The sequence below is a fragment of the Hydra viridissima genome, unplaced genomic scaffold, assembly GCF_058129835.1.
Source record: "Hydra viridissima isolate aposymbiotic clone 2 unplaced genomic scaffold, HvirCarnegie_v1 scaffold_2, whole genome shotgun sequence".
NCBI classification, from domain to species: Eukaryota; Metazoa; Cnidaria; class Hydrozoa; order Anthoathecata; family Hydridae; genus Hydra; species Hydra viridissima.
Window position 1 is genome coordinate 5,606,516 of NW_028324301.1, and position 25,435 is coordinate 5,631,950.

The 25,435-nt window shown below is 27.9% G+C and overlaps 3 protein-coding genes across 5 annotated transcripts in view; 2 read left to right on the plus strand and 1 right to left on the minus strand.

Annotated features, from left to right (window-relative positions):
* Positions 1–37: 37 nt before the first annotated feature.
* Positions 38–5,801, plus strand: LOC145183607 (arfaptin-2-like). 2 transcript variants are annotated; one of them, XM_080059020.2, is made up of 3 exons: positions 38–186; positions 4,296–5,017; positions 5,120–5,801. In XM_080059020.2, the coding sequence occupies exons 1-3, from the start codon at positions 153–155 to the stop codon at positions 5,270–5,272; spliced, it is 909 nt and encodes a 302-aa protein (XP_079915146.2). In that variant the 5' UTR covers positions 38–152; the 3' UTR covers positions 5,273–5,801. The 2 variants fall into 2 exon arrangements, with proteins under 2 accessions (XP_079915146.2, XP_079915137.2); XM_080059011.2 differs by lacking the exon at positions 38–186 and adding an exon at positions 694–970.
* The window catches only part of LOC149891668 (E3 SUMO-protein ligase ZBED1-like), a 588,790-nt gene continuing 569,036 nt past the window's right edge, over positions 5,682–25,435 (minus strand). The window contains exon 2 of the mRNA XM_090079807.1: positions 5,682–6,768. The gene's annotated coding sequence lies outside the window, so the exon portion shown is untranslated. The remainder of the gene's footprint in view (positions 6,769–25,435) is intronic.
* LOC145183518 (dynein axonemal heavy chain 6-like) overlaps positions 10,725–25,435 on the plus strand; it is a 42,153-nt gene continuing 27,442 nt past the window's right edge. For both annotated transcript variants that reach the window (XR_016450109.1, XM_090079805.1), the window contains exons 1-26: positions 10,725–10,865; positions 11,195–11,227; positions 12,542–12,972; positions 13,184–13,396; positions 13,676–13,730; positions 13,846–13,980; positions 14,318–14,423; positions 14,760–14,868; positions 16,007–16,139; positions 17,188–17,369; positions 17,522–17,751; positions 18,628–18,779; positions 18,889–19,143; positions 19,288–19,437; positions 19,620–19,862; positions 19,985–20,128; positions 20,260–20,469; positions 20,574–20,786; positions 22,109–22,386; positions 22,491–22,734; positions 22,868–23,014; positions 23,110–23,340; positions 23,593–23,748; positions 24,281–24,580; positions 24,757–24,910; positions 25,105–25,376. Coding sequence is in view for 1 of the 2 variants with exons in the window: in XM_090079805.1 (XP_089935931.1) it covers positions 10,770–10,865; positions 11,195–11,227; positions 12,542–12,972; positions 13,184–13,396; positions 13,676–13,730; positions 13,846–13,980; positions 14,318–14,423; positions 14,760–14,868; positions 16,007–16,139; positions 17,188–17,369; positions 17,522–17,751; positions 18,628–18,779; positions 18,889–19,143; positions 19,288–19,437; positions 19,620–19,862; positions 19,985–20,128; positions 20,260–20,469; positions 20,574–20,786; positions 22,109–22,386; positions 22,491–22,734; positions 22,868–23,014; positions 23,110–23,340; positions 23,593–23,748; positions 24,281–24,580; positions 24,757–24,910; positions 25,105–25,376 (4,872 nt within the window). In the remaining variant the exon portion in view is untranslated. The remainder of the gene's footprint in view (positions 10,866–11,194; positions 11,228–12,541; positions 12,973–13,183; positions 13,397–13,675; positions 13,731–13,845; positions 13,981–14,317; positions 14,424–14,759; positions 14,869–16,006; positions 16,140–17,187; positions 17,370–17,521; positions 17,752–18,627; positions 18,780–18,888; positions 19,144–19,287; positions 19,438–19,619; positions 19,863–19,984; positions 20,129–20,259; positions 20,470–20,573; positions 20,787–22,108; positions 22,387–22,490; positions 22,735–22,867; positions 23,015–23,109; positions 23,341–23,592; positions 23,749–24,280; positions 24,581–24,756; positions 24,911–25,104; positions 25,377–25,435) is intronic.

Below are 25,435 nucleotides of genomic sequence, written 5' to 3' on the forward strand. Positions count from 1 at the left end.
CCGCATATGCCAATAAGCATGCACAAGGAAGTGTGAAATATAAGAAAGTTAACAGAGCGAAAATGATCAGCGTAAAAGGTAAAACACATGCTCGATAAAGATCTAAAAAAAGAATATGCCAGCTTAAAAATTAAAAAGTGTTAAAAATAATTATGCCACTTATATCAACTCTAGTAAGATGCAGCTGTAAGTTTTATTTTTAAAATTTTAATGTTCATAAAAAAAATAGTCATCGAGTTTTCATCGAGCTCTCTCGCGTTGTATATAATAGTCATCGAGTCTTCATCCAGCTCTCGCGTTGTTTTTTTAGTTCAATGCCTTGCTCTTTTTTTTTGTTTGTTTGTTTGAAGGAAGGCAAAGCAATCATAAATGTATATGTTTTATGACAATCGTTTACAAGATTTAACGGTCAAAATAAGTTGCGGTTCGTGCCAGTTATCTTTTTTTAATTTTCTCCGTCTTAGGATAAGTTAATGAAGCTTAAAATTTTCAAGACTTTTTCGTTTTTCTCTGAGTTAGCGAAAGACCTAAAGTTCGCAATTCAAAATTTAAACCACTTTTAAAAAATTTCACGGCATTGATAAATTGCCACCACTTCTGCACTGTTGGCTTTAAGTTAAGTTCACGTTCGGAAGTTGTTTTACGATTGAAAACTGACCAATCAATTGGTTAGGTTACGTTGAGATTAATTCGCACGTAACTGTTTTTCCACTGTTTATAAAGATGGCCGGTCGTGGAATTTTAACCCCAAAATTAGGCGGCGATCAACCTCCATCTGTCCTATACAACGGTTACGACCGTGAAACAGCCATTCTGGACTCATCGGGTGCTTCTCAAAGTCTTGAAGAAATGCTAAAAGAAGCAACTGATTTGCAGTCGCATCGCGCATTTAATTCTGGTCGATTAGAACTAAGATCTGATGAAAATGAGTCTCCTTTCCAACAGCATATTCCGACTTATTCTTCAACAGGTGTCTGATTTTATTTGTGCTTAAGTATAATTTTATGATGATGTAGCTGCATATTGCGTGTATTCTTTGCATTAAATAACACATTTTAATGAAAACTCATGCAAACTTTCCTAACGCAGTAAAAGCTATGTAAAGGTAGTTAAGTGCTATAGAGTAGAATTGATTATTGGTTACTTAAATATTTTTGTTTTAGCCAACTAGTGTAACTTACCAACTCAGAAAAGTGTGGAGTGTTTTAAAAGTGTTTTAAATAAATGGGATATATTGCATCACTGATGATTTAATCATAAACAATACACTTTTAAAAGCAAAGCTCAGACGTTTTTAATGTAGTCTGTATTATGTAACAACATTATTACTAGTTTTGTACAGAATTAGTGCAACAATTATAAAATAAAATATTTAAAACACCATCTTTATTTTGACTAAATTGATAAATATATATATTACACACATTTTAATTACACTCTTCATCAAAAACTTAAGTTAATAACTAGCTAAAATTGAATACTTTCTATGCTGAGAATAATAGTAACTTTTCTAATTTATTGCATATGCATTTAAAGTATAGCTTAAAACATTTTTTCTTAAACATCTTTTAGTTTTAATAAGTCATTAAAAACCTATGATGAAATTAAGCTTGTAATTAAGAAAATAAACCTTAAAGTAAGCAAATTAATCAGATGCATGATAATTTTTTTGTTATCTTGAACAAAATGTTGTAGAAAAGTTTGCTATTTTACAAGAAAAAGCCTATCTTAATCAAAGACAAGTTACAACGCAAGCAAAATCAATGCATAAATGATACTGTATGTCTTAAATTTAAAAAAAAAAAAAACTTTATAAACTTAATGCCTTTCACTAAATTAAATATCTTAGGAAAATATTTAATGTAAAAGTGTTCTGATCTTTAAACTGTTTGAACAAAGAAAATTAAAGTTAATGTGACATCTCATAAATGTTAAATAAACATTGAAAACAAAACCTAGACTAAGATTAACATCTTAAATATTGGTAAGAAAGTTATTAATATTGAACACAAGTAAATGAATCTCAAAATTCCAATAAATTATTTTACGTTAATTAAATACTTAATATTTTTACTTTTTATTTAAACACTCTTTTAAGGAAATTCAACTAAAAGTGGAATTTTTTTTTTTTTTTTTTTTTTTTGCATTTTAAAATGTGTTTAAATAAGAAAAAGTAAATTGAAAATTTACAATCTTGTTTTATTAAAATGTTTTGATAAAACAAGATTGTAAATTTGTTTAGTGGCAGTCTAAATATCCCAGTATAATGAAAACTTATTAAATGGTGGAAGAAAATACATTTTATTAAAAAAATACTCTATGCTATAAAACAAGCAAATTTTATTTTTCTCAATTGCATTACTGCTGGTTTTCTATGAGTAATCACTGGCCTGATCAAGATAAATAATTTTCAGTTGTTGTAAAATTTGGAGGTTTACTTAATTTTGAGGGTTTTAAAAATTTTAAAAATAAGCATTAATTTTAGATTTAAATATGTTTTTAGCACAAATTATAATTTAGCAATTAATCTTGAAAATTTAGCATAGTTTATAAAGGCTAAAAACTTGTCATTTTTTTTTAACCAAAAATGACCAGTTTTTAGCCTTCAAAAGATCATTTGCAGCATGGGCTGCTTTTATTCTTTAATTAAAAGAAATCTGCTGCTAAAAGTCATCATTTGCTTACAGAAACTTAAGAAGAGCATGTTCCATCTGTTAAAACATGCAAATACTGGTTTAGATGATTTAAAAGTGATGATTTTGATCATCTGGAATTGCAAGAGTTTTTGGACAAAGATTCAGCTCAAACTCTAAAACAATTGTCTGACGCAATAAAAGTAATTGAAGCTGCAGTTAGTAAGCATTTACAATTGATGAGAAAGATCCAAAAAGAAAGTAAATGGGTGCCATATGCATTGTAATAAGTGAAAACCTTCTCCAAAGATGTAAAAGAAAATCCTTTTTGGATCGAATTGTTGCAGGTGATGTAAAATGGATCTACTTTGACAATCCTATGCGAAAAAAATTGTGAAGTGACCCTGGTCAAATGTCAACATCTATGCCAAAGCAAAATATCCATAGTAAGAAAGTTACGCTTTGCATCTGGTGCCACCAAAAAGGTGTGGTGTATTACAAACTACTAAAACCTAGAGAAATTATGACAGGCATATGCTACCAACAACAATTGATCACTTTGAATGAAGCTCTTAAAGAAAAATGACCAGATTATGCCAAAAGATATGATAAAGTAATTTTTCAGCATAATAACGCTTGTCCACATGTTGCAAAATGCATAAAAGAAACGCCTGAAGAATTAAGATGGGATGTTTAACCCCACCCGTCATATTCACCAGACATTGCTCCATCAGTTTATCATTTGTTTTGGTCAATGCAGCCTTCACTTGGAGATTAGCATTTTAATTGCTTTTAAAAAGTCAAAAATCGGCTTGAATGCTGGATAGCACAAAAACAGAAAAAAAATTTTGCAATAAAAATCATATATTGCCAAAAATATGGGAGGTTGTTGCAAACAATGGAAAATATTTTGATTGAATAGATTTTTTATTATTTAAAAACAAATATGTTTTTTATGATAATCAAAAAACACTCAAAGTGAAGTTAACCTCCTAATAAATCTTTTTATTTTAAATTTCCTCAAATATTTTTGTACTGCTTATTCAAACACTGTCATCCATCTTTTGATTCATGCTTAATTTTGTCTTCTTTCTCAAATGTAAAACTAAAGCACAATAAATTTGTGTTTAATTGAATCTTTAAATTTGTTAAAATTTATATTTGTCTTATATTTTATTATTAAATAAGTTTGAAAACTAGTATCTTTTCCTTAATTACATTCTTTTTATTATTATAAAAGTTCACCATATACTTATAAACTTCTTAAAAACTTTAATTGAAATCTTTTTTTTTTTTTGACAATTCATTTAAAAAAAAGGAGAGAAAAAGACTGATAAATTTTAAATGTTATAATTACTAAAGATTTCATTACTGCTCTAAAAATTACTAAACAATAGAAAGATTAAGCTAGAGCTTAATGACGTTAATGTTATCTTTGTTTTTTTAACAACAGATTATGGCCAAACATTTATTGTAATAGAAGTTTGATTTTGTTTCAGTTTAAGATATTCCTTATTCTTATCTTTGTGTTGGTCTTTCTTAATCAAATTAAATAAGTTAAATAGTAGTTGTTTTTTTAAACTAAAGTTTCATTTTCTGCTCATTTGGTTAAACAAAGTTTGAGAAGTTATTTATCATAATATTTCAAAAAAATTTTTTTAGCAACTCCTAATAGTCTTTCTGAAACAAGCAAAACTTATAACCAGTCAAACACCTATGCTAATCAGCCTGATAGTAAACAAGGTATGCCTTCAATTAATGGAACACAGCAAGTTATTCAAGGTATAGAGGCTGGAGCAAAAATTGATGCTTTAAAAAAATGGACTGTTTCAACATATAAATACACCAAACAAATGGTATCAGAGAAGATGGGTAGAAGAGCTAGAACAGTTGATACCGAGTTAGAAAAGCACATACAAGCACTGAGAGAAACACAGTTACGATATGCTAACTTACTAAAGCTCTCTAAACAATTTACTGCACAGTTTAGTACTCTATTAGTCACTCAAAAGCTATTAGGGGAGGCTTTAACTGACTTAAGCATTAAATCTCCAGACCTTCAGGATGAGTTTAATCAAAATGCAGATTTACAGAAAGTTGTTTCAAAAAGTGGAGATACTTTGCTTTCAGCCCTCAACTTTTTTACAGAAAACTTACAAACATTGTCAGGAAAAACTATTGATGACACTATCATGACCATTCGTGAATATGAAAGTGCAAGAGTTGAATATGATGCATATCGTACAGATCTGGAAGCTTACGAAGCTCAGGGTCAGTCTTTCAAAACAGAAGAAGCTAGAAAGGAGTTCTATATCCAGAAAGATAAATTTGAAACTCTCCGTAATAACTTGCAAATTAAAATGAAGTTCTTGGAAGAGAATAAGGTACATGAGTTTTTTTTCTTAATATTTTATATTATTAATAGCTATGTTTCTTGAAGCCAATCCCTTTTTTTTCCTTTTATAAATTCACTTTTCACTTTAAAGGTAAAAGTTATGCGCAAACAACTGTTAATTTTACATAATGCCCAAGCAGCTTATTTCTCTGGTAATAAAGAAGAGTTAGAAAAGACAATGAAAGAATTTCATATTCGCATCATGAGTAAAGGAGAAGGCACTTCTTTCTTAGAGACTCATTAAACAATTCACTTTTAGATGTCTTTACCTTTTTCATAGTTTAACATAATTGTAATATTTTTGGAATACTTTGTGAAACTTATAACTTATAAATTTCGGTAATTGGTTTGAAATTGTAAATTGTAAAAGTATTTATCTGGCTTGCATTTCACTAAATACTGGTTCGCTTATCTATTATTAATTACACTTTAATTTATTATCTTTTAAGTTGCTGTTGATTATTTTTGTTTAATATCTTCGTTGAGTTTTGCTTAAGTGATTTTGCTTAAGATATTTCGTTTATTTTAATATTATTTTTGTAACAAAATACAAACTAAAATTTTAAAAAATATCTTTTAACTGTGAAATGCAGCCATATTTTTTGGTCTAAATTATCTCTGATACTCTTCTATTTAGTAACATAATAAAATTTATTTAAAAAAAAGCCATGAAATATAGCTTTCGACATGTCTATTTCACAGTAGAGAGTACTCGTAGCTATATCATTTATCGAAACTACGTTAGAGAAGAAACCCTAAATTCTTTTTGAAAATGACGTTTTCTCTTTTAAATTTTTTTTGTTCATTAACATTATTTTTAACTCCACTCAGTTCTTTGCACAATCATGTTTGCAAAGCTGCAAAATTACCAAATTAAAGTGGTGACAAATTTTATATAACGGTTATCTATTTATGTCATGGGAATTAGAATTTTGTCTCAATTACATCCAAATACATGTATTTTTGCTACATACCAATAAGTGTGAGCCAAGACTTATGCAGGTTTCCTGTTGTTACGATTTCATTTGCTTGTTTGCAAAAGATTGCATTAAAGCATTATTTTTTTCTAACCCATATACATCGGGAGCCTATAAATTCGGTTCTCCTTAACGACTTCCAAGTTTTCTGGTTAGTTATGGGACTCGACATACCTTTAGTTCGTTAAGATGTCCAGATTTAGATTCGGTATGTCGGTAAAATCACACAATTTGCGGTTTTTCAAACTATTTTAAAATTCAAATTATAATGTAGATATTGGAATGCCACATGTTACTAGTTTTCTTACAAATACAAAGGATGGATGACTTACGGATTACTAAACATCTGCGTCTCTATTTTTTTTGTTCGAGACGATGATATCCGGGACACAATTTTTAAATTCCGAGACAATTATTGTCCTGATTTATAACTTTATTCCGGGACAGTTTTTTTCTTTTCTCGTTATTTTTTTCCGGGACATTTCTCGTCTCGTAACGCTTTTCCCGGTTCATTTCGAGAAAACGATTCCGAGACGCAGACCCTTACGGATTACTATATTTGTTAAGTGTATCTTAAGTTTATTTTTCACATACACTTTTTATATATTCGGCACAGGAGCTGTTAATTTTGAAATCCTTGAATCTATTTCAAAATTCATTGAGTAATAGTGTATAAACTCTTGCTATAGTGTTTAAACTTTATCGTAGTGAACAAACCCGTGCTCTCTTTTCGCACAAAAGGGAGTTACAATGCATTTATGTACTTATCATAATTTCTAAGGTTTCTAATTAATCTTTATTTCTAAAAATAGCCGTTAAAGGCATTGTTCTGTACCACTTAGAAATGTTCAGTATTGATGGAACTTTAGTTACTTTTTCATCGCCACATTTCTCTAAATGCTTATAAATACGATTAACAACTCCTTCCATTAAGTCATAAATTGTCTGAAAACCATGTTTGACCACAGTGACTGGGTTTCGATAATTTAGATAATTTAATTTAGATACACTCATTCGCATATATATGTATCTATCTACATACATACATACATACATACATACATACATACATACATACATACATACATACATACATACATACATACATACATACATTCTGAATTCATATGGGTCTGATTATTCAAATTGTTGATGGAAGCAATTTTTCAATTATTTTTTGTCTGAAAATCTCATACATACATACATACATACATACATACATACATACATACATACATACATACATACATACATACATACATACATACATACATACATACATACATACATACATACATACATACATGCATACATACATACATACATACATACATACATACATACATACATACATACATACATACACTATCCTCCAAAACATTAGCAACCAAATAAAATTAAAAATATTTTCCACTTTGATTACTTATTACAGCAATTTTGTTTTTTTAATTACGCTTGATGAAAAAAATGATACATATAAGAAAAAAGATTTTAACATTTGAAAATGAGACTATTTGAAAAAAAAATAAACGTGAATTTTTGTTTGTATTGGTATTTTAACGCAAAAGCGTGGTCCTCCAAAACATAAGCAACTTTTTTAAAACTACCCTAAAAAATGGTAATATTAATAGTTAATGGCATATCCTTTACTTTTTAGGATCAAGGAACATCTTCTCGGCATAGACTCTACGAGTTTATTAATTTTTTCTTGTGTAATCTCATTCCACGTGGTTTCAATAGTTTTATATAGCTCATCGGTGTTTTTGAAGGGTCCTTTGTGTTTTAGGGAGAGTTCAACTTGGTACCATAAATTTTCAATTGGGTTGAGATCAGGTGATTGAGCTGGCCATTTCATTACTTTAATTTGATTTGTTTCAAACCATTCTTTAACGAGTTTAGAGGTGTGTTTGGGGTCGTTGTCTTTTTGAATTGTACTTTGATTCATCGCTCCAGAGTACTCTATTCCAATTATAGTCCAGTCTCTATGAGAATTTGCAAACTCAATTATAGTTTTTCTATTCTTCTGAGAAATGAAAGGTTTTTTTGCTGCTCTAAAGCTCAAAAGTCCTGAAAGTTGTAACCGTCTACAAACTGTATTTTGAGACACGGAAAGTTTCAGTTTTTTAATAGTATCACTAGCGCTGTCAAAAGGAATTTTTTTAACATGACGAATAATTTTTCGATCGGTGAAACGACATGTTTTGAGTGGTCTTCAGCCCTTATGTTCTGTTTCTAAAGGACTACCTTTATTTAGTCGTTTGATTATTCGAAATACAATTGACTTGTAAATGGAGTATTTCGTTGCGATTTCCTTTTATTTAACTCCTTTCTTGTAATCTTTTACAATATGTTCTTGAAAAGCTAGACTATACTGGTTTCATGCCATTATAATCCAAAACACCATATATACGCGATCTTAAATTAATATTGTAATAATTGCAACACTCCATATTCATCTCTGGACAAAAATTTAAAGGTCATATATATATATATATATATATATATATGACCTTTGAATTGTAATAAATGCTTTTCATCTTTAATTTTACAGAATTTTAAATAACACTTTTTTTTTATACTTCCCGTGTATTCAATAAATACAAAGTTATACTACAAATTTGAAACAAAAGGCAATCTTCTTCTTCTTCTTTTTCTTCTTCTTCTTTTTCTCCTTCTTCTTCGTCTTCTTCTTCTTCTTCTCCTTCAACTTCTTCTTCTATTTTTGTGAATTTTGATGGCGAAGTTATTAAGTAACTTACACAAAGTAAGAAGAAAAAAAAACTTTTTTCCTCAGAGAAAATTTTTTTGCAACGTCAATTAGGATTAATGATCAAATAGAACTTTTTGAGATACCACCAATTGAGAGGAGAACAGGATTAACACAAAAAGAAGCAACTAAAGGTCTTCTAAAGATGTATAAAATCCTAAAGAAAATTCAAATTGGTGTTTGATACTACAGCATTAAACAATGTTTGCTAGTTTCTGTAACTCTTACTTCTGCTGGCATGCAAACATCATATTGTAGAGAGACATACATTTCCTAAAGAACTATTTAATGCCCCCACTTTTTATAAAATTCCACTATTTTATAAGCTGAAAGATGCGTGGAATGAATTCAGAAAAACATATATATGACAAAGGGGTTGTGCTACATGAAGATGTTCCTTCTATTGGACAACATTACTGTCTCATGACTGAGGAAGAATATAAGGAAATTCAAGATATGGCAATATTAATCTGCATATTCTTTACTGAATGATTTCTAAAAACTGAATTTTCTTCTGTTGCCCTATCACAGATACCTTGTCCATGTTTTGTATTATCATCCTTTTTAATCAATTTCAAGCTTGCTGCACAATTTTTTTTTGTTCTCTAAATTGAAAAAACTAAAATATATGAATTTTGTTTTTTCATTTAGAGCTTTAAGGTTTTTTTGTTTCTTCTAAAACTTATTTTTTCAGAATAGGAGTGGAATCTCAGCATAGGAGTGGAGAAGAACCCTCAATTTGTCAGGAAAAGATATATTCTTTATAGTTCCTTTTTGCTTCTAATATATATTCCATTCTTTATTTTAAACACGCTTTAAGTTATAATTATTAGATCTGCAATCCTAATTACTCCAGCACAGATTTCCCTTTTAAAAAAAAATCTAAAAACACGTAACTAGATGAACGAATGCATTGTTTTCAAGAAAGTTTTCACTTACATGGAAATTTTTGTCGTTCATCATTATGACATCATTAATTTAAAAGTTGCTTCAACATAAAACTCAAAAGTTACACTACAAGTTTGCCTGATTTGAGTTTCTATTTTGGCGCGAATTATTTTAAACCTTATAAAAAGGAACGATAAAAAAATAATTAAACGTGATATACCTGATGAAAAAGCAAGGTCGATTTCATATCAGCTTTCACCATCAATAATGGAATAGAAATTTTACTGACATTTATATATAAAAAGAAAAGACCTTACGTAAAACGTGTTTGATTTAAAACATACATAAGTATAAACAAAGACGGTGCCACTAGCAACGCGTCTTTGCGCATGTGTAAGCCATAGGTATTTGCGATTGATCTTTCTGAAATATTATTATATATATGAATTATTATATATATGAATCGTATAAAATGTACAATATTAGTACCTAAAGTTTAATTTTTTGTACTCATACTTGATGAATGCCAAGCAAAAGTTTGAGCACAAAAGTCTTTGAACTGCATACATACATACATACATACATACATACATACATACATACATACATACATACATACATACATACATACATACATACATACATACATACATACATACATACATACATACATGCATGCATGCATGCATGCATGCATGCATGCATGCATGCATACATACATACATATATACATATGCATGTATATATATATATATATATATATATATATATATATATATATATAAAACCATATATTCATATATCTATATACATACATTCATATATCTATATACATACATGTAAAAGTATATATATATCATACATGTGTATATATATGTAAATGTATATATATATATATATATATCTGTGTTTGTGTGTGTGTGTGTGTGTATGTGTGTGTGTATATATATATATATATATATATATATATATATATATATATATATTTATATATATATATATATATTTATATATATATATATATATATATATATATATATTTATATATATGTAATACACACTTAGAATATTATAATTCAGATCAATCTTTTCCTTTGACTAATTCAAAAATGGATGAGCTGCAAGCAAAGCTTGTTGCAAAGTCAGAAGTACTTCAGCCTAGAAAACTAAAATCTGTAGAGCCTTTATTTAACAACCTTAATCAGGTAAATAACCTTTATTCAGGCTTTTTTCTCTGTTTTGTGTGCATTTGTGTGTGTCTGTGCAAATTAGTATTTGTGTATATGCACACACATTTATAGATAAAAATGTATATGTATATGTGTGTGTGTATGTATGTATATATATATAAATATATATATATAAATATATATATAAATATATATATATATATATATATATATATATATATATATATATATATATATATATATATATATATATATATATATATATATATGATGCATGTAGTTAATTAAAAATACATTTTTCTAATTTCTTTTTATGAATATTTTGTTACTTAATTATACTTTAGGTTAATCACTGTGAGAAAAATATCAACCCAATGGTAATTAGATTTTTCAATATTTTTTTATTGTAAAAACTTTTTTAAATGTCTTTTTATGAAAAAATGTCTTCAAGGTAGTATCTAATGACTTTATGTCATTATAAAAATATTGAATACAAATACCAGTGTTAGACTTACTAAAACATCTACTGGGAATTTTTAATTTTAGTTATTGAGCTACTTTCATAGCTAAACTGTATTTTTTATGGTCTGAGCTCAAACTTGATTGAAATCTCCTTTTCTTTCATCCTGAAGTAAATTTGATTCAACCCCTGTCTAGTATATGTCTACTTGCAGTCTTACTGATATTTTGACATCATAGAGGCAATATTCAATATAATTTCACACTTCTCTACTTGGTATTAAGATATTATGAAGTTTTTGTTATGATCTAATTTTTTGTACTCTAGATATTTCATCTTTGTTAGTTTTTTGTATGTTGTCATAACTTTAGTTATCTTTTGTAAAAATGCCTTGTGCTTTAATGTCCTATCGTTGTGTTCATGATTTTTGCTATGGAGTTTTCATGGTCAAATTAAACTTTGTTTCTATCTGATGTTTTGGTTCTCACTCCAGAGAACAGTTTTTTATAAATTAAAAATAAAGAAAAAAAAATTCTTTCAGCTTTTTTGTTAACTATTTTAAATTCTTTATTTTATATATTTTATGTTTAGAAAAGTATAACTTTTTTTACACTTTTTGTAACAACTCATCATCGTAGTTCCAAGTACAGCAGTATTGCTTCCAGTGTCTTATTCTGCAATCACATGCTTAACTTTTAAGCAAATGAAATTAAGATTTGAAAAAATAAGTCTGATTTAAACAATTAAGTCTTCTTTTAACATACTCAAATTTTACACTTATTTTACAAATGAAGATTTTTTATAGACCAGATCAATCCGCTGTAGAACTTTCTACTAATGTCTAGCCATTCTTCATTACTAAACATAATCTAAAACCATTCAACAACAATGGCAGCTAGAGGAAACTGTAACAGACAAATTTGTATGTTCAAGATGCTACAAGGACAAAATATTAGTGGAGAAACTGATAGTTGAAAAAATGGAATATGTAAAAAACACAAGTAGTAAAATGAAAATTGATTTGAGGAATGTAGATAGATATGTTTGGTGTTCTCAAACTCTCCAGCTTATTGTTTTTTGATGTTAATGTGCAATCAAATTTAAGTTTTAGATATAATAATTTTATTAGAATTATTTTTACTAAATTTCTGTTATTTATTATTAATGACTGTTTCAAATATTTCTATATCTTATTTTTTATGAACTTTAGTTGCAATTTTTAATTTTTTAGCCTCATTTAAGGGTATTTCAAGAAAAACAAAGAGAAAACTCAAAAAATATTAAACAAAGCATTGATTCTGGTTCTAAATTGAAATATCTTAAGAGAAAAAACTCACTTGAACCTCTAAAAAAACATTCTTCTACTTCTCTTCCGGAACTTCCAGATGAGTTTAAAAAACGTCAAAAGGAAATTGAGCATTCTGCTGGAATTAGAAAAATAGTGGCATGTTCTCCTGAAATATTAGTGAAGAAACACAGAATAACAACTCACCCGAAGTTAAATTTATCATGTAAAAGTTATCTTAATGAGCATGTTTATTCTGATCCATGCAATATAAATGAAATTTTGAATCTTGTAAGAACTCATCCAAATTGTGGTTTTCTTTACATGACAACTGACACATCTTGCTCATCTAGAAGTTGCAATCCTTATAACCTTAGGTATCATGAACATTTATTTCTTGCTTTTTGAAGATTAATATTAATTATAGTGTCAACTGCAAAAGTTTATATTATTTATATTCAAAACAAATTTATCTTAATCTAATAAAAATATTTTATTGGTATAGTAAGTTAAGATATTTTATGTTATAGTTTTTAAATTGTATAGAGCACTAGTTTTTATTTTCCTTATAAAAAAAACTAAATTCAGGGTTGTCACTTATGCAGACATTGATGTATCAAACTATTATACTATCAGCAGACAAGGTGTTATGCATGTAACTGCAGAAGAGTCAGAGTTTACACCTCTTAAACAATGGGAAAAAGATTTATACCACCATTCACAGCTAATGAAAATTAAGATTTTTGCAAACTTTCGTCTTTGGAAAACATTTTTTCTTTGGAAAAAAATTTTAAGACTCAGGTATCATTTTTTTTCTTAATCTTATTATGAAATATCAGACTTAAAAGGGGTAATTGTAATGGGTTGTTGTGAAAAATCAGAAATTACTTCACTTTTGTTGAATATTTTAGTTTTTTTTTTAGTATTTTTGTGAAATAAACATTGGCTTAACTTCAAGTATATTTTTTTTATAAGGACTGTTCATTAAACCAACAGCTGCTTCTTTAGCATTTTACTAATTGAAAAATATTTTAGCACAACTTGCCAATTTCTTTTTTCTTTAATGTTCTACTTGTATAGGAAACAAGTTGTTGCTAGACAACGTTTAAGCTGTCAACTATTCATTGTTAATTTGGTAAAGGTTTCTTTAGTATTGATTTTTATTTGGTTTTTGAAAAAAGGAAAAAAGTGTTATGAAATAAATCTGTGTTCTGAATTTTTTATTTACTGTCTTTTTTTTTTAAATCTAGTCTCTTGGACCTGCTTTGCTAAGCTTACGTGATATGTGCTTACGAATAAGTGATATGGGTTTGTGTCGATTTGAGAATGGCAAGACTTATACATTAGAAGAATTTAAAATTACACAAAGTCTTCAACTTAAGAAAGTAATTAAAATATAAACCAGTACATTTTTTGACTTCTTTCAAAACATCTTTTCTCATTGATAATGATTCCCAAATCAATCAGTTGTTCTAATCCTAAAAGTAAAAAAAGTTACTTTTTAAGAAATTGTATAATACTAAAAAATAACAGTTTTTTAGATTAAGCTATATGTTACAGGTTTTCCACAAAATATCAACAAAATACATAAAGTTATAATTAAATTATTCAAATAAAAAAAACTTTTGTCCTTTAAACATTATTTTCATCTTGAAAATCAAAAAAATTAATTATTTGTATTCACAATTTTAATGATTCTGTCCTTTTTTGGCTGGATTTTAGATAGAAGAGAGTTTAAATGAATTTAGAAGTTTGGCAAAAGATATTGTTGGTACTGCATGTCGAACAACTCTTCTAGAGACAGGATTTATTCCAGATGATCATTATGGTTATTATTCTTCTACAGTGTAGTCATTAACAGAATAAATAGATAACTTCACTTATTTAATAGGGCTTAAAAGAATTATATATATATATATATATATATATATATATATATATATATATATATATATATATATATATATATATATATATATATATATATATATATATATATATATATATATATATATATATATATATATATATATATATATATATATATATATATATATAGTTCTTTTAAGCCCTATTAAATAAGTGACAGAATTTTTTATTATTATTTAGATTTTTAAAAATGTTTATTTATATATAGAAATTAGAATTTATTACTAATTTTTAGATGGTGAACTTTCTTCTCTTTGTCATAACTATGAGATGTATGAAGATCCTGAAAAAATGACTTACACTGAACAAGCCAACAAGCGAAAGCATTGTGAGCAACTAACAAGGTGGACCTTTTATCTTTTTTTTATGAAATAAAAATTTCTTGAATTATTTATTTTTGAAAAAAAGGTTTGCTAAGCATAAAAATAGTTTAATCCAAAATTTCCTGCCATACTGCTGTTTACAATAAACAAACATTTCTATTAAAAAATTGATAAAACATCAATGTATTTAATATTTAACTTAAAATCACTGAAGGTTTTCAAATTTATTTTTTATAGTAAAAAATGATAGTTACCTTGTGAATTACTCTCCCTAAATACTTTAATAAAAGTTTACTATGTAATGATGATTCTATAGCTGGATTAAAAAGCCTGGTATTTCAAAGCACACTTTTCTAGTAGTATCTTTTTTAAAATAGAAAGTTTCACTTGGTGAAAGACTGTTTCAATTTGTTACTGGGGATGAATTCTCAAATAGTTAAGTTACAAAATCCGGTTGGTTTAAGTGAAAAATGTTTAATTTGCCTTAAACTTCTACTGATGATTAACCGTTTAACTATAAAATATTAGTAAAAAGTAGATATTTGAATTTAAAAAAAGTTGATTTGAATGATACTGATAAAGAAGGGTTTAATTCATTTGAACTTGTTCCAGTTTAAAACACTTTTTAAAACTTGGCACTGTATATAGAAATTTGCTATTTAAAACCTTTGCCCTTTTTGTTTGGCAATTAATTGATTCCCATTTCAGTCAAAAAAATCCATGAGATCCCATGTTAAAATTGACATAAAGATTTGTTAAAATAAATTCTATCAAATCCCTTAAAGATTTAGAACTAGGTATTTAAATTTTGAAAAAATCTTGAACCAATTATGTCATCCATAATTTACTCTTGAACCTGAACTTTAAATTTTAACAGATTTTCTAAAGACTAAACTAATACAGCTTTTAAAAGAACAACTGCAGTCTCTGCATGGAAATGTCATAGTTAATTATGTAAAATGCTTTCTGAATAGCATCCAATGTTTATCAACATGTTCTATAAACTAAAGCTCTGTCTCAAGATAAGTATAAAACTTGTTACACATTGGGAAGTTTTGGGAATGTTAGTGCAGAATGTTATTGCAGAATCTCCTGTGTCTAAAGTTATTATATTATTCTAGATCATTTCTCTAAATATTTTTTACCTGTCCTGATTTAGATTTATTCACCTGGCAGATTATTTAATTGTTAATGCACTTCAAAATCTAGTTGTTAAATCTGTTCATCACCTTCTTGACTATTTCACTGAGCAATTGCAGTATTTATCTAAAGATTACAAAATTCCACGAAAGGTAAAATTGTGATGTAAAAGTGAAAAGCTTAAGTTTTTTTTTGTTATAAAATATACTTGTAAAATATACATGTAATTATACCAAAGAACTGCAAGAAAAACCATTTTTGCTGGGATATCAACCTATAATGTATACAAACAAGTTTAGAAATTATTATATAGTATTGCTTCAAAGTCAAGGAACAAATAGAAATTTTTGTGAATTTAACTTTATATTGCATGAACAGTATAGCTTAAGATAACAAAGTAAAAAAAAGTTTTTTTTTTTAATTTGTTTAACAGTTATTAACTTTTAAAATTCAGATTAAAAAGTAAAATGCAAACATTAAAAAAACAACAAAAAACTTCAGCTGAAGTAGAACAAAAAACTTGGCAAATGCTCAACATTTTGTATGCCACTTCTTGTATTTTAAAAATTTATTTGTTTGATTTTCTGTTTAACATTCAATTGTGGTTTTTTTGGCTGTTACCTTCCACTCATCTTTTTATTTATAAGTGTTTTACAGACAGCTTTGGAATTTTTGTAGCACATTTTGAAAGCTTCTGCTTTTGTGCATATTCTATAATGGTTCTTTTCAATTTTTTTTTGAATCAGTACCAAACTGCTCTCTCTTGCAATTGGTAGCATTCCCAAATGCTGATGTTCAATATTTGAATTACTCAATATTTGAATAACTCAAATTGAGAATTTTTTTATTACTAATTATCTTTTAAATGAATAAAAAGGTATAATATTTTTTGTGAACTATCAAGCTTAAAAGTGAAATCATCGAAAGTTACCTCATTGTCCTTGACTTGATGGGAAAACTGTAGTTTTTTATTTTTGGATTAGTTTTATATTGTAATATAAATAAAAGATAACATAATAAATTTGGGTGAAATGAAAATCCTACTACCTTTGCAAAAAAAAAAAAAAGGTATTTTAATGTTGCATAATTGTTTTAAAACAGTTTGAAGACAATAACTACCCAAAATAGTTACAAAATAGTAGTTGAAGCAGAGTAAAAAAGTTTGATTAACTTTTTGAGATATCCCTATTTTTACTTTAGGAAGAAACCAGTCCTATCCCACATTTTAGGGTTGAGCTATTGATTAATCCTAAATCACTTTTCTTTAATCCTAATGGGGAAGATTTCGCAATGCAGATTTCACTGATTACTCAGAGTTTTCAAGAAGCAGCCTTAAGTGTGAAAAATCTGCTTCCAGATTCTTTTTTTCATGCATTCACAAGGTAAAGTTTTTCCATCAGACTTACAAATTTTTTCATAAAAGCAAACAATGAGTCTTAATTTTAATTTTTTGCTTTTGTCTACTACTTGTGGATACAAAGAGCTAGATAAAGTTCTAATGACACTTTTTAATCATTTACTACTTTAATTTAAGGCCAGTGATAAATGGTAAAGTAGAAGAGAAAACATGCTGGAGGGGTCCCAACCTGCTTAACATATTTGAAGATGATATTAACCTGAAAGAGACTTTGAGAAAAATAATGAAGACACTAAATGACAGTTTTATGGCAGCAGAAAATTATGCATCTACATTTCAAAAGTATCTTAAATTTTATGGTGAAAATGAAGCTACTGATTTAAGTGCACTTCAAGAAAAAGAACTTGGTAAAATATGTTAGCTTTTAACTTAATATCATTTTTTTTTTTCAAATAAATTCTGATTTTACACTATTTAAACAAAACCTATTTACATATACAGAAGTCTGATAAATGCTCAAATAAAAATGGTGATTTACTATACTTTGCAAGTCAAGCCTCTCTAATGTTCTTTCTAATTTTATTCCTGTTTTTTTTTTTTTTACATGAATTGTGTGCATGTAAAAAAACTTTGCACTATAGCAAAAAGAACTTACTAAAAAAATACCTTTCATTTAACATAATGAGTTTAAGATTTAATTTTTATTTGTTTTATACTTAAAGATAATACCATAAGTTTATATTATTGTCATTTTCTAAAAATCAAAAAGGTAATGAGCTATTGAAATAATTCTTTTTAGTTCCATCTTTTTATAGTACTAATGGTTTATACACACAGTCTAAACATACTTCTTGTAAGTTAAAGTAAATATTTTTTACACAATAAAATTTCCTCTAATCCAAATTTAAGTTCACATCTTTCCACTAGCACATACTAGTTGGAATAGATGCACACAGATGAAAATGTTTTTACATCTATCTTAACTGGTGTATGCTAGTGAACACTTAAAAGAAAAAATTAACCTAACCCAAGAAGAATTGATTCTTAAAGTTATATCGAAATTTAATTGGATCTCAAAAAAGTTTAAAAATAATTAAAAAAATTTATGAATTACACGCAGGTGATTAATGTATTTAAATCAGCATTAAAAGTATAAAGTATGACTTTTTCTATAAATGAAAGGCTGACTATTAAAATTAAAAAAAAAGTATGATTGTGCTTTCCATAAATGAAATGCTGAGTGTTATCTTAATTCCTTTTTTTTTTTTTTTTGCACAAAATAGATGTGGCATATTTTTCTTCGGCTCTTTTAAAGTACACAGAACAGTACATTATGTGTACAGCCATCAAAGAATCATTTAATATTGGAATGTTGTTAATTGATACAAAAAAGTTGAAGGAGATACTTATTCCATCACCTTCTATGTGTCTGCAGGTAAGTAAAAAAATACTTGTTAACAAAAAGCAAAAGTATTTAGAAGTTTAAACATTTTTCTTAACTACAAATCATTTTCAGTATTTACTTTAAATTATGAAATACCCAGGTTTTGCATGATATCTTACCCAGACTTGCAAAAAAGAAAGTGGACAATCTCATACAGTTTTCACAAAAGTCCTTGTATAACTTAGAGTCAAAACCAAGTAGCACTCTTGAATACGTAGATAGTTTGAACTTTCTTGATGAAATACAGAGTCTTATTGATGAGAAAGAGAAAGATTCTGATACTGTGAAGCAGTTGCATGATTTAATTGAAAAGTACTCTATACCTATTCCTCCTGAAAATTTAGCTGTTTACCAGGTTCGTTTTTGAAATTTAGCTTTGTTAAATTTATTATTATTATTTTTTTATTTATTTATTTTTTCAAAAAGTATACTTATGTCAACAGAGTTTTAGCAAATTTTGAGATTTTTTCCTACAATATTTTTTTCAACTTTATTATAGACTTTGAAACCTTCCATGGTGATGGTTCGAAATTCCATTGATAAATCTTTAGCTGAGCGCGATGCAAATATCAGCAAATTTTGTGCTTCTTTAAATAAAGATATCCTTCAGTTAACCAAAGAAGTAAAACAGGTCAAACAAGAAGCCCAGGTATAAGTTAGAATATTTTTACACTACAAAAAAATAGTTGTTTTTTTTTACAAAAAACTAATATGCTTGGTTACAAAATATGCATGTTTATACATGAGAGTGTTTTGGAATCAGCACACAGCTACCCATCAAGTTTTTTTCTCTGACTAAGAAGTTATAGAGCCATTTCCTTTTCTAAATAGAACCCAACAATTTTGGACCCAAGTTCCACTGCATCAAAGGTAAATGAAGTTATATCTAGCTTAGCTACCAAAATGGAAAGTTTTCAACAGTTAGCAATGAAATACAAAAGTTACCAAAAAAACTTTAAAGTAGAAGTAACACGGTTTGAAGACCTTGATGAAGTTTATGCTGACATCAAGTTAAAACAGCTACTTTGGAATTGCTTGCAAGACTGGGATGTTGTTTTTAATAGGTGGATGCAGGTAAGTTTTTTGGTTCAAAAAAAAGTCATAACTTTGTTTCATTGTTTGTTCTCTTTTTTCTTATTTTTATTCTACTCTTTAATTCTGAGTTTTTTATTTCATTTTTTAAAATTTGACAATAGACCTCATTTACAGAGTTAAATCCTGAGGATTTAAGCACTAATGTAACAAAGTATGCAAAAGCAGTACTTCAGCTTGAAAAGGGCCTTCCACCCAATGCAATTGTTCCTATTTTGAAGGAGAAAGTTGAAGGGATGAGAGCTAAGGTTTTTTAATTCTTTTAAAGTGAAAAATGTAAGGGAAAAGAAAAACTTTTAAACTGTTTAGCTAACTATTATTGGCTAAAACAAAGTGACTTCTCATTTGCAAAAAATTTAAATACACTTTATGCTCATAGCTTCCAATGATCACTGATCTTCGAAATCCTGCATTGAAAGCTAGGCATTGGGAAGTTATTGAGACAGTGTTGGAATATAAATTTCCACCTGATTCAGTTTTCAACCTAAAGCTACTTGAAGAGATTGATGCTTTCCGAAAAATTGAAGAGATAAAAGAAATAGCATCACAGGCATCAAGTGAAGCCTCACTAGAAATTATTCTTAAAAAGGTTCAGAAACTTCTAACTTTTTTTTTTTGAGATAAAATTTCATTCTATGAAGATTAATAGTTCTTTACTTAACCTTCCTTTTGTTTAACAGATTTTATTTTTAGGTTGAAGATTCTTGGAAATCAACTGAGTTTGTGGTTCTTCCACATCGGGATTTAAAAGATGTTTTTATTCTTGGTGGCATTGATGAAATACAAGCAATGCTAGATGATAGTCAAGTAAACATTGCAACCATTGCTAGTTCTCGTCATGTAGCACCTATCAAAACAAAAGTTGATGAATGGGCAAAGCAACTAGGGCTGTTCAGTCAAACTATTGTATGTGGTTGGGATTATCTTCAATATTTTCTGACAATAATTTTTTTAGACAACTTTATTTAATTACATATTTTCCATTGTTACGTATTTTCCATTGTAATGATCTTTTGATGTCTTTCTAGCAACTTTATTATTCCCCTCACAAATAACTTTTGATCTTATAGGAAAAAAAACAGAAACAAGTATGATTTCAGGTCATCATCACTAGTAAAAGTTTTACTAATCAAATAGTGTTCTTGGACTATATTTTGGATGTGTCATTACTTTCCAACTAAACTAATAATTTTCGATAAATTACCATTGATGTGTGTAGTTTAGAATTATATTGATGAAACATGATACCTTTAAAATTTGCTGATTCTGACCATGTTTATTTAATTTCATTAGTTGTAGACAGCTAACATTTAAATAAATTAGATGTTTCCATTAATAAATTGTTTCCATTGAAGCATCTTACAATACACTACTCTTTGTAAAATAACCAAAATGGCAGCATGATCTTTTTTTTATGTAATTCAGCTTTCACTTTGGTTTGTGCTGGTTTATCATACCTCAGCCATAATTGTTTTTGATGTTATTGAAAACGACCCTTTTTTCATCTCTAGTGATGATTCAATTAAATGTATTGCACACAAAAACTAAAAATCACATTCAAGTGAAAGTCATATTTCAGCTCATTTGTTGTGTGGGATACATGCAATCTTTGTGCAAAATCTTTCACAATTATATGACAATCTGATTTAGGTATGATATTGATTTGGTCATCAACAATTTCAGTAGATTGACCAGAATATTTGTCACTTTTGAATGAAAAATATAAGGAACAGTGTTTTTTAAAGGAATTGTGATATGTGCAGTTTGTTATGGAATCAGCACCATACACTTTATGAACCACAGCAGCATTCTTGTCCTCATGGAAATAAAGTGACAAAGTATATTAAAACTGTTAGTTTTTGTGCTCCATATTAGAATTAATACTGAACTAACAGGCATAATTTCCAATTTGCTTTTAATGTAAATTAAAAGTAACAGCTATCAACTATTAAAAAGAAAAGTGAAAACATTCAAGAAAAAATAACTTTGTTTATTTATGGAAAAATGAAATTAATTTCCTATCACCCCAATAAATTTTACAATTAATTCAAAAAAGAAAATCTTTTATTAGTTAAAGATACCATTTAGAAGATCAGTTGCTAATGAATTGTTATTTTGGTGGAATACTTTTTTATGCATTCTGTAAATATACTCTATGCTTAGCCTTTGTAGAATATTAAATGATAATTTAAAAGATGTGAAAAGTTTTTTTTTTCTGAATTTTGAAGGATGAGTGGATGATTTGTCAGCAAAACTGGCTTTATCTAGAATCAATATTTAGTGCACCAGATATTCAACGGCAATTGCCATCTGAAGCTAAAATGTTTATGCAAGTTGATAAATCTTGGAAAGAAATCATGCGCAAAGTATACCGCTTACCAAATGCACTTCGTGCTGCTACACAGCCGGGTTTATTAAAAAGTTTTCAGCAAAATAATGCTCTCCTTGATCAAATTCAGAAGTGTTTAGAGGCATATTTAGAATCAAAATGTATGGTTTTTCCTAGGTAAAACTACATTTTAATGTTTTTATCTTTTTTCCTTTTAGAATATGACTAAAAGATTTGTGTCATACGGACTACATTCTATCCACAGCAATTTTTTTTTGTAGATTTTTCTTCTTGTCCAATGATGAGCTTCTTGAAATTCTTTCACAAACAAGAAACCCACATGCTGTGCAGCCCCATTTACAAAAGTGCTTTGATGCAATATCTAAGTTAGAATTTGGAGCTTTTATAGCTCAACAGTCATATGGAACTTCTGAGCGACCATCATCTGGTAGTGCTGGAGGTGCAAAAAGTAATGATATACTTGCTATGATCTCTCCTGAAGGTGAAACAGTAGCTCTTACAAAAGTATGCTTTTTTTAAATCCATTATATTTGTATTTTCTTTTCTCATCCTTATGATATAATATTATAATTCAAGTATTTAATTTTTCTTTGTACTGAACTAAGTTTAATCTTATATATTTATTGTTTCTTAACAGGGTCTGAAAGCTCGTGGAAATGTAGAAGAATGGCTCGGCAAGGTGGAAGAAGCTATGGTTGTTTCACTTCGAAAACTCACCAAATTATCAATATCTGATTATGATACAAAACCCAGAGAAAAATGGGTTTACAATCATTGTAGTCAGGCATGTGAACTTTAAGATTAAAAATATTTTTCAAAAACATTGAATTTTCCTAAATTGATGTTGTGTATTTAAATATCTAGTTTGGGTTTTACTAGGTTGTTTTGACTGTTTCTCAAATCATGTGGTGTACTGAAGTGTCTAATTTATTCAAAGCAGACACCATGAAATCATTGCAGCGCTTTGAACAAATATCCTTTAATAACTTGAACAAACTTGCAGCTTTAGTTCGTGGTCAACTACCCAAGCTGATTAGAAATACTCTATGTGCATTGATTACTATTGATGTTCATGCAAGAGATATTATTAGTGGATTAATAGAAAAGGAGGTAAGCTTTTGATGTTTAGTTTTATCTTTTATAAAAAAAACTTTTCACTGTCAGCAAGCTTTACATTTTTTTATTACAAATTTTATTGATTGTTAATATAATTTTATTTTGAGTAAAATGACTTTATTTTTTTGTTGTTAAAAGTTAACCATGTAATTTAGATAAACATCCATTCAGGGAACTTGTGGCAAATCACATGACATTTCTTATTTTATACTTCAGTATAATTTTTTATTTATTTATTTGACTTAGGTTGATAGTGAAATAAGTTTTGAATGGATCAAGCAGCTTCGTTATTATTGGGATAGTGATATTGAAAATTGTGTTGTTCGCATGTCTAACTCATTATATATTTATGGATATGAGTACCTTGGGGCTTCCCCGCGGCTTGTAATTACTCCTTTGACTGTAAGTATTACTAATTGTACTAATATTTTAGTTTTTGTTTATTTTTTACTATTTTAAAATTTTGACATCTGGAATGATTAAGTAAATCTGAGAAAAGATTCGCTAACAGAATTTAAATAATTTTAAAAACAATTTTTCATTAAAAAAAAAAATCAATGAGAATTTTGCCAAAAGTTTATGCGATTGTAAAAGTGCAATTATAACAAAATAGTAATGCTAGGAAAATGAATCTGGCTAAAAAATGTTTTAGAATAACAAAATCAAAAAATCTTACTCAGTTAATCACTACCCTAGTTAAAATATCCTGCAACTTTTTTACTATTATAAATTTCTTACAATAATCTTGTAAGAGTTTGGAATAAGATCTGAAGAGACTAGTCGCGCAGGAAAAAATATTTTGACTATCTTTTGGTCAATAATACAATTGAATTGGTCTTAATTTTATACAAATGTTACACCTCAAAAGTATCTGTGACTATCTGTGAGTACTAGCAGTTTAAAAATAGTTTTAAAGTTAATATTTCTTTTTTAGGATCGCTGTTATCTTTGTCTTATGGGTGCATTGCAGTTAGATCTTGGGGGAGCTCCTGCTGGACCAGCAGGGACAGGAAAAACAGAAACAACCAAAGACTTAGCAAAAGCACTAGCTAAACAATGTGTAGTGTTCAATTGTTCTGAAGGACTTGATTATAAGATGATGGGAAAATTTTTTTCTGGACTTGCTACTTCAGGAGCTTGGTGTTGTTTTGATGAATTTAACAGGATTGATATTGAAGTTCTTTCCGTTATTGCCCAACAACTACTTACCATAAGAAATGCAAAGTTAGCTAAAGTACAGGATTCTAAAAACATAATCAAAATATTGCATAAAATGTTTTGAACAAAATGAGCAACTTTTTTAAATCACACACACAAAAAAAAACATTTCACTTTGAAACATCATTAATTTTATTTTAAAAATTCACTCTTTATAAAAACAAAAAACTATTTGTTTAACATTTTCTTTAGCAAAGTCTTTTCATGTTTGAAGGCAGAGAAATAAAACTTGTACCTACTTGTGCAGCATTTATTACAATGAATCCAGGCTATGCAGGAAGAACTGAGCTTCCTGATAATTTAAAAGCATTGTTTAGACCTATGTCAATGATGGTCCCAGATTATGGTGTGTTCTTTTGATTTGCTCTATTTAGTTTTTATTTTTGAAAAATTTAATGCATAATATGATACACAAGTGTTGAGACTAAATTTGTTTTAAAAATATATTAATTAGTTAAGAAGCAAAATTTAGTATTTTGATAGTTCAGACTTTTTATTTGATTTGTTTGTTTTGTTTGTAATTTTTTTGCATAACTTTAGGTTTGATTGCTGAGGTTGTATTATACTCAGAAGGTTTTGAATCATCAAAAGTTCTTGCAAGAAAAATGGTCAATATGTATAGATTGTGTTCTGAGCAGCTATCTCAGCAAGATCATTATGATTTTGGTATGCGAGCTGTTAAATCTGTACTAGTCATGGCTGGAGCACTGAAAAGAAGCAATCCTAATCTTAATGAAGATGTAGTGCTCATCAGAGCTTTAAGAGACAGTAATCTACCAAAGTTTTTAGTGGCTGATGCAGTTTTGTTTACAGTTAGTTCATTTAGCAGCTTTAATAGATCAAAGTATTATATGCTCTTTTAACAAATCAA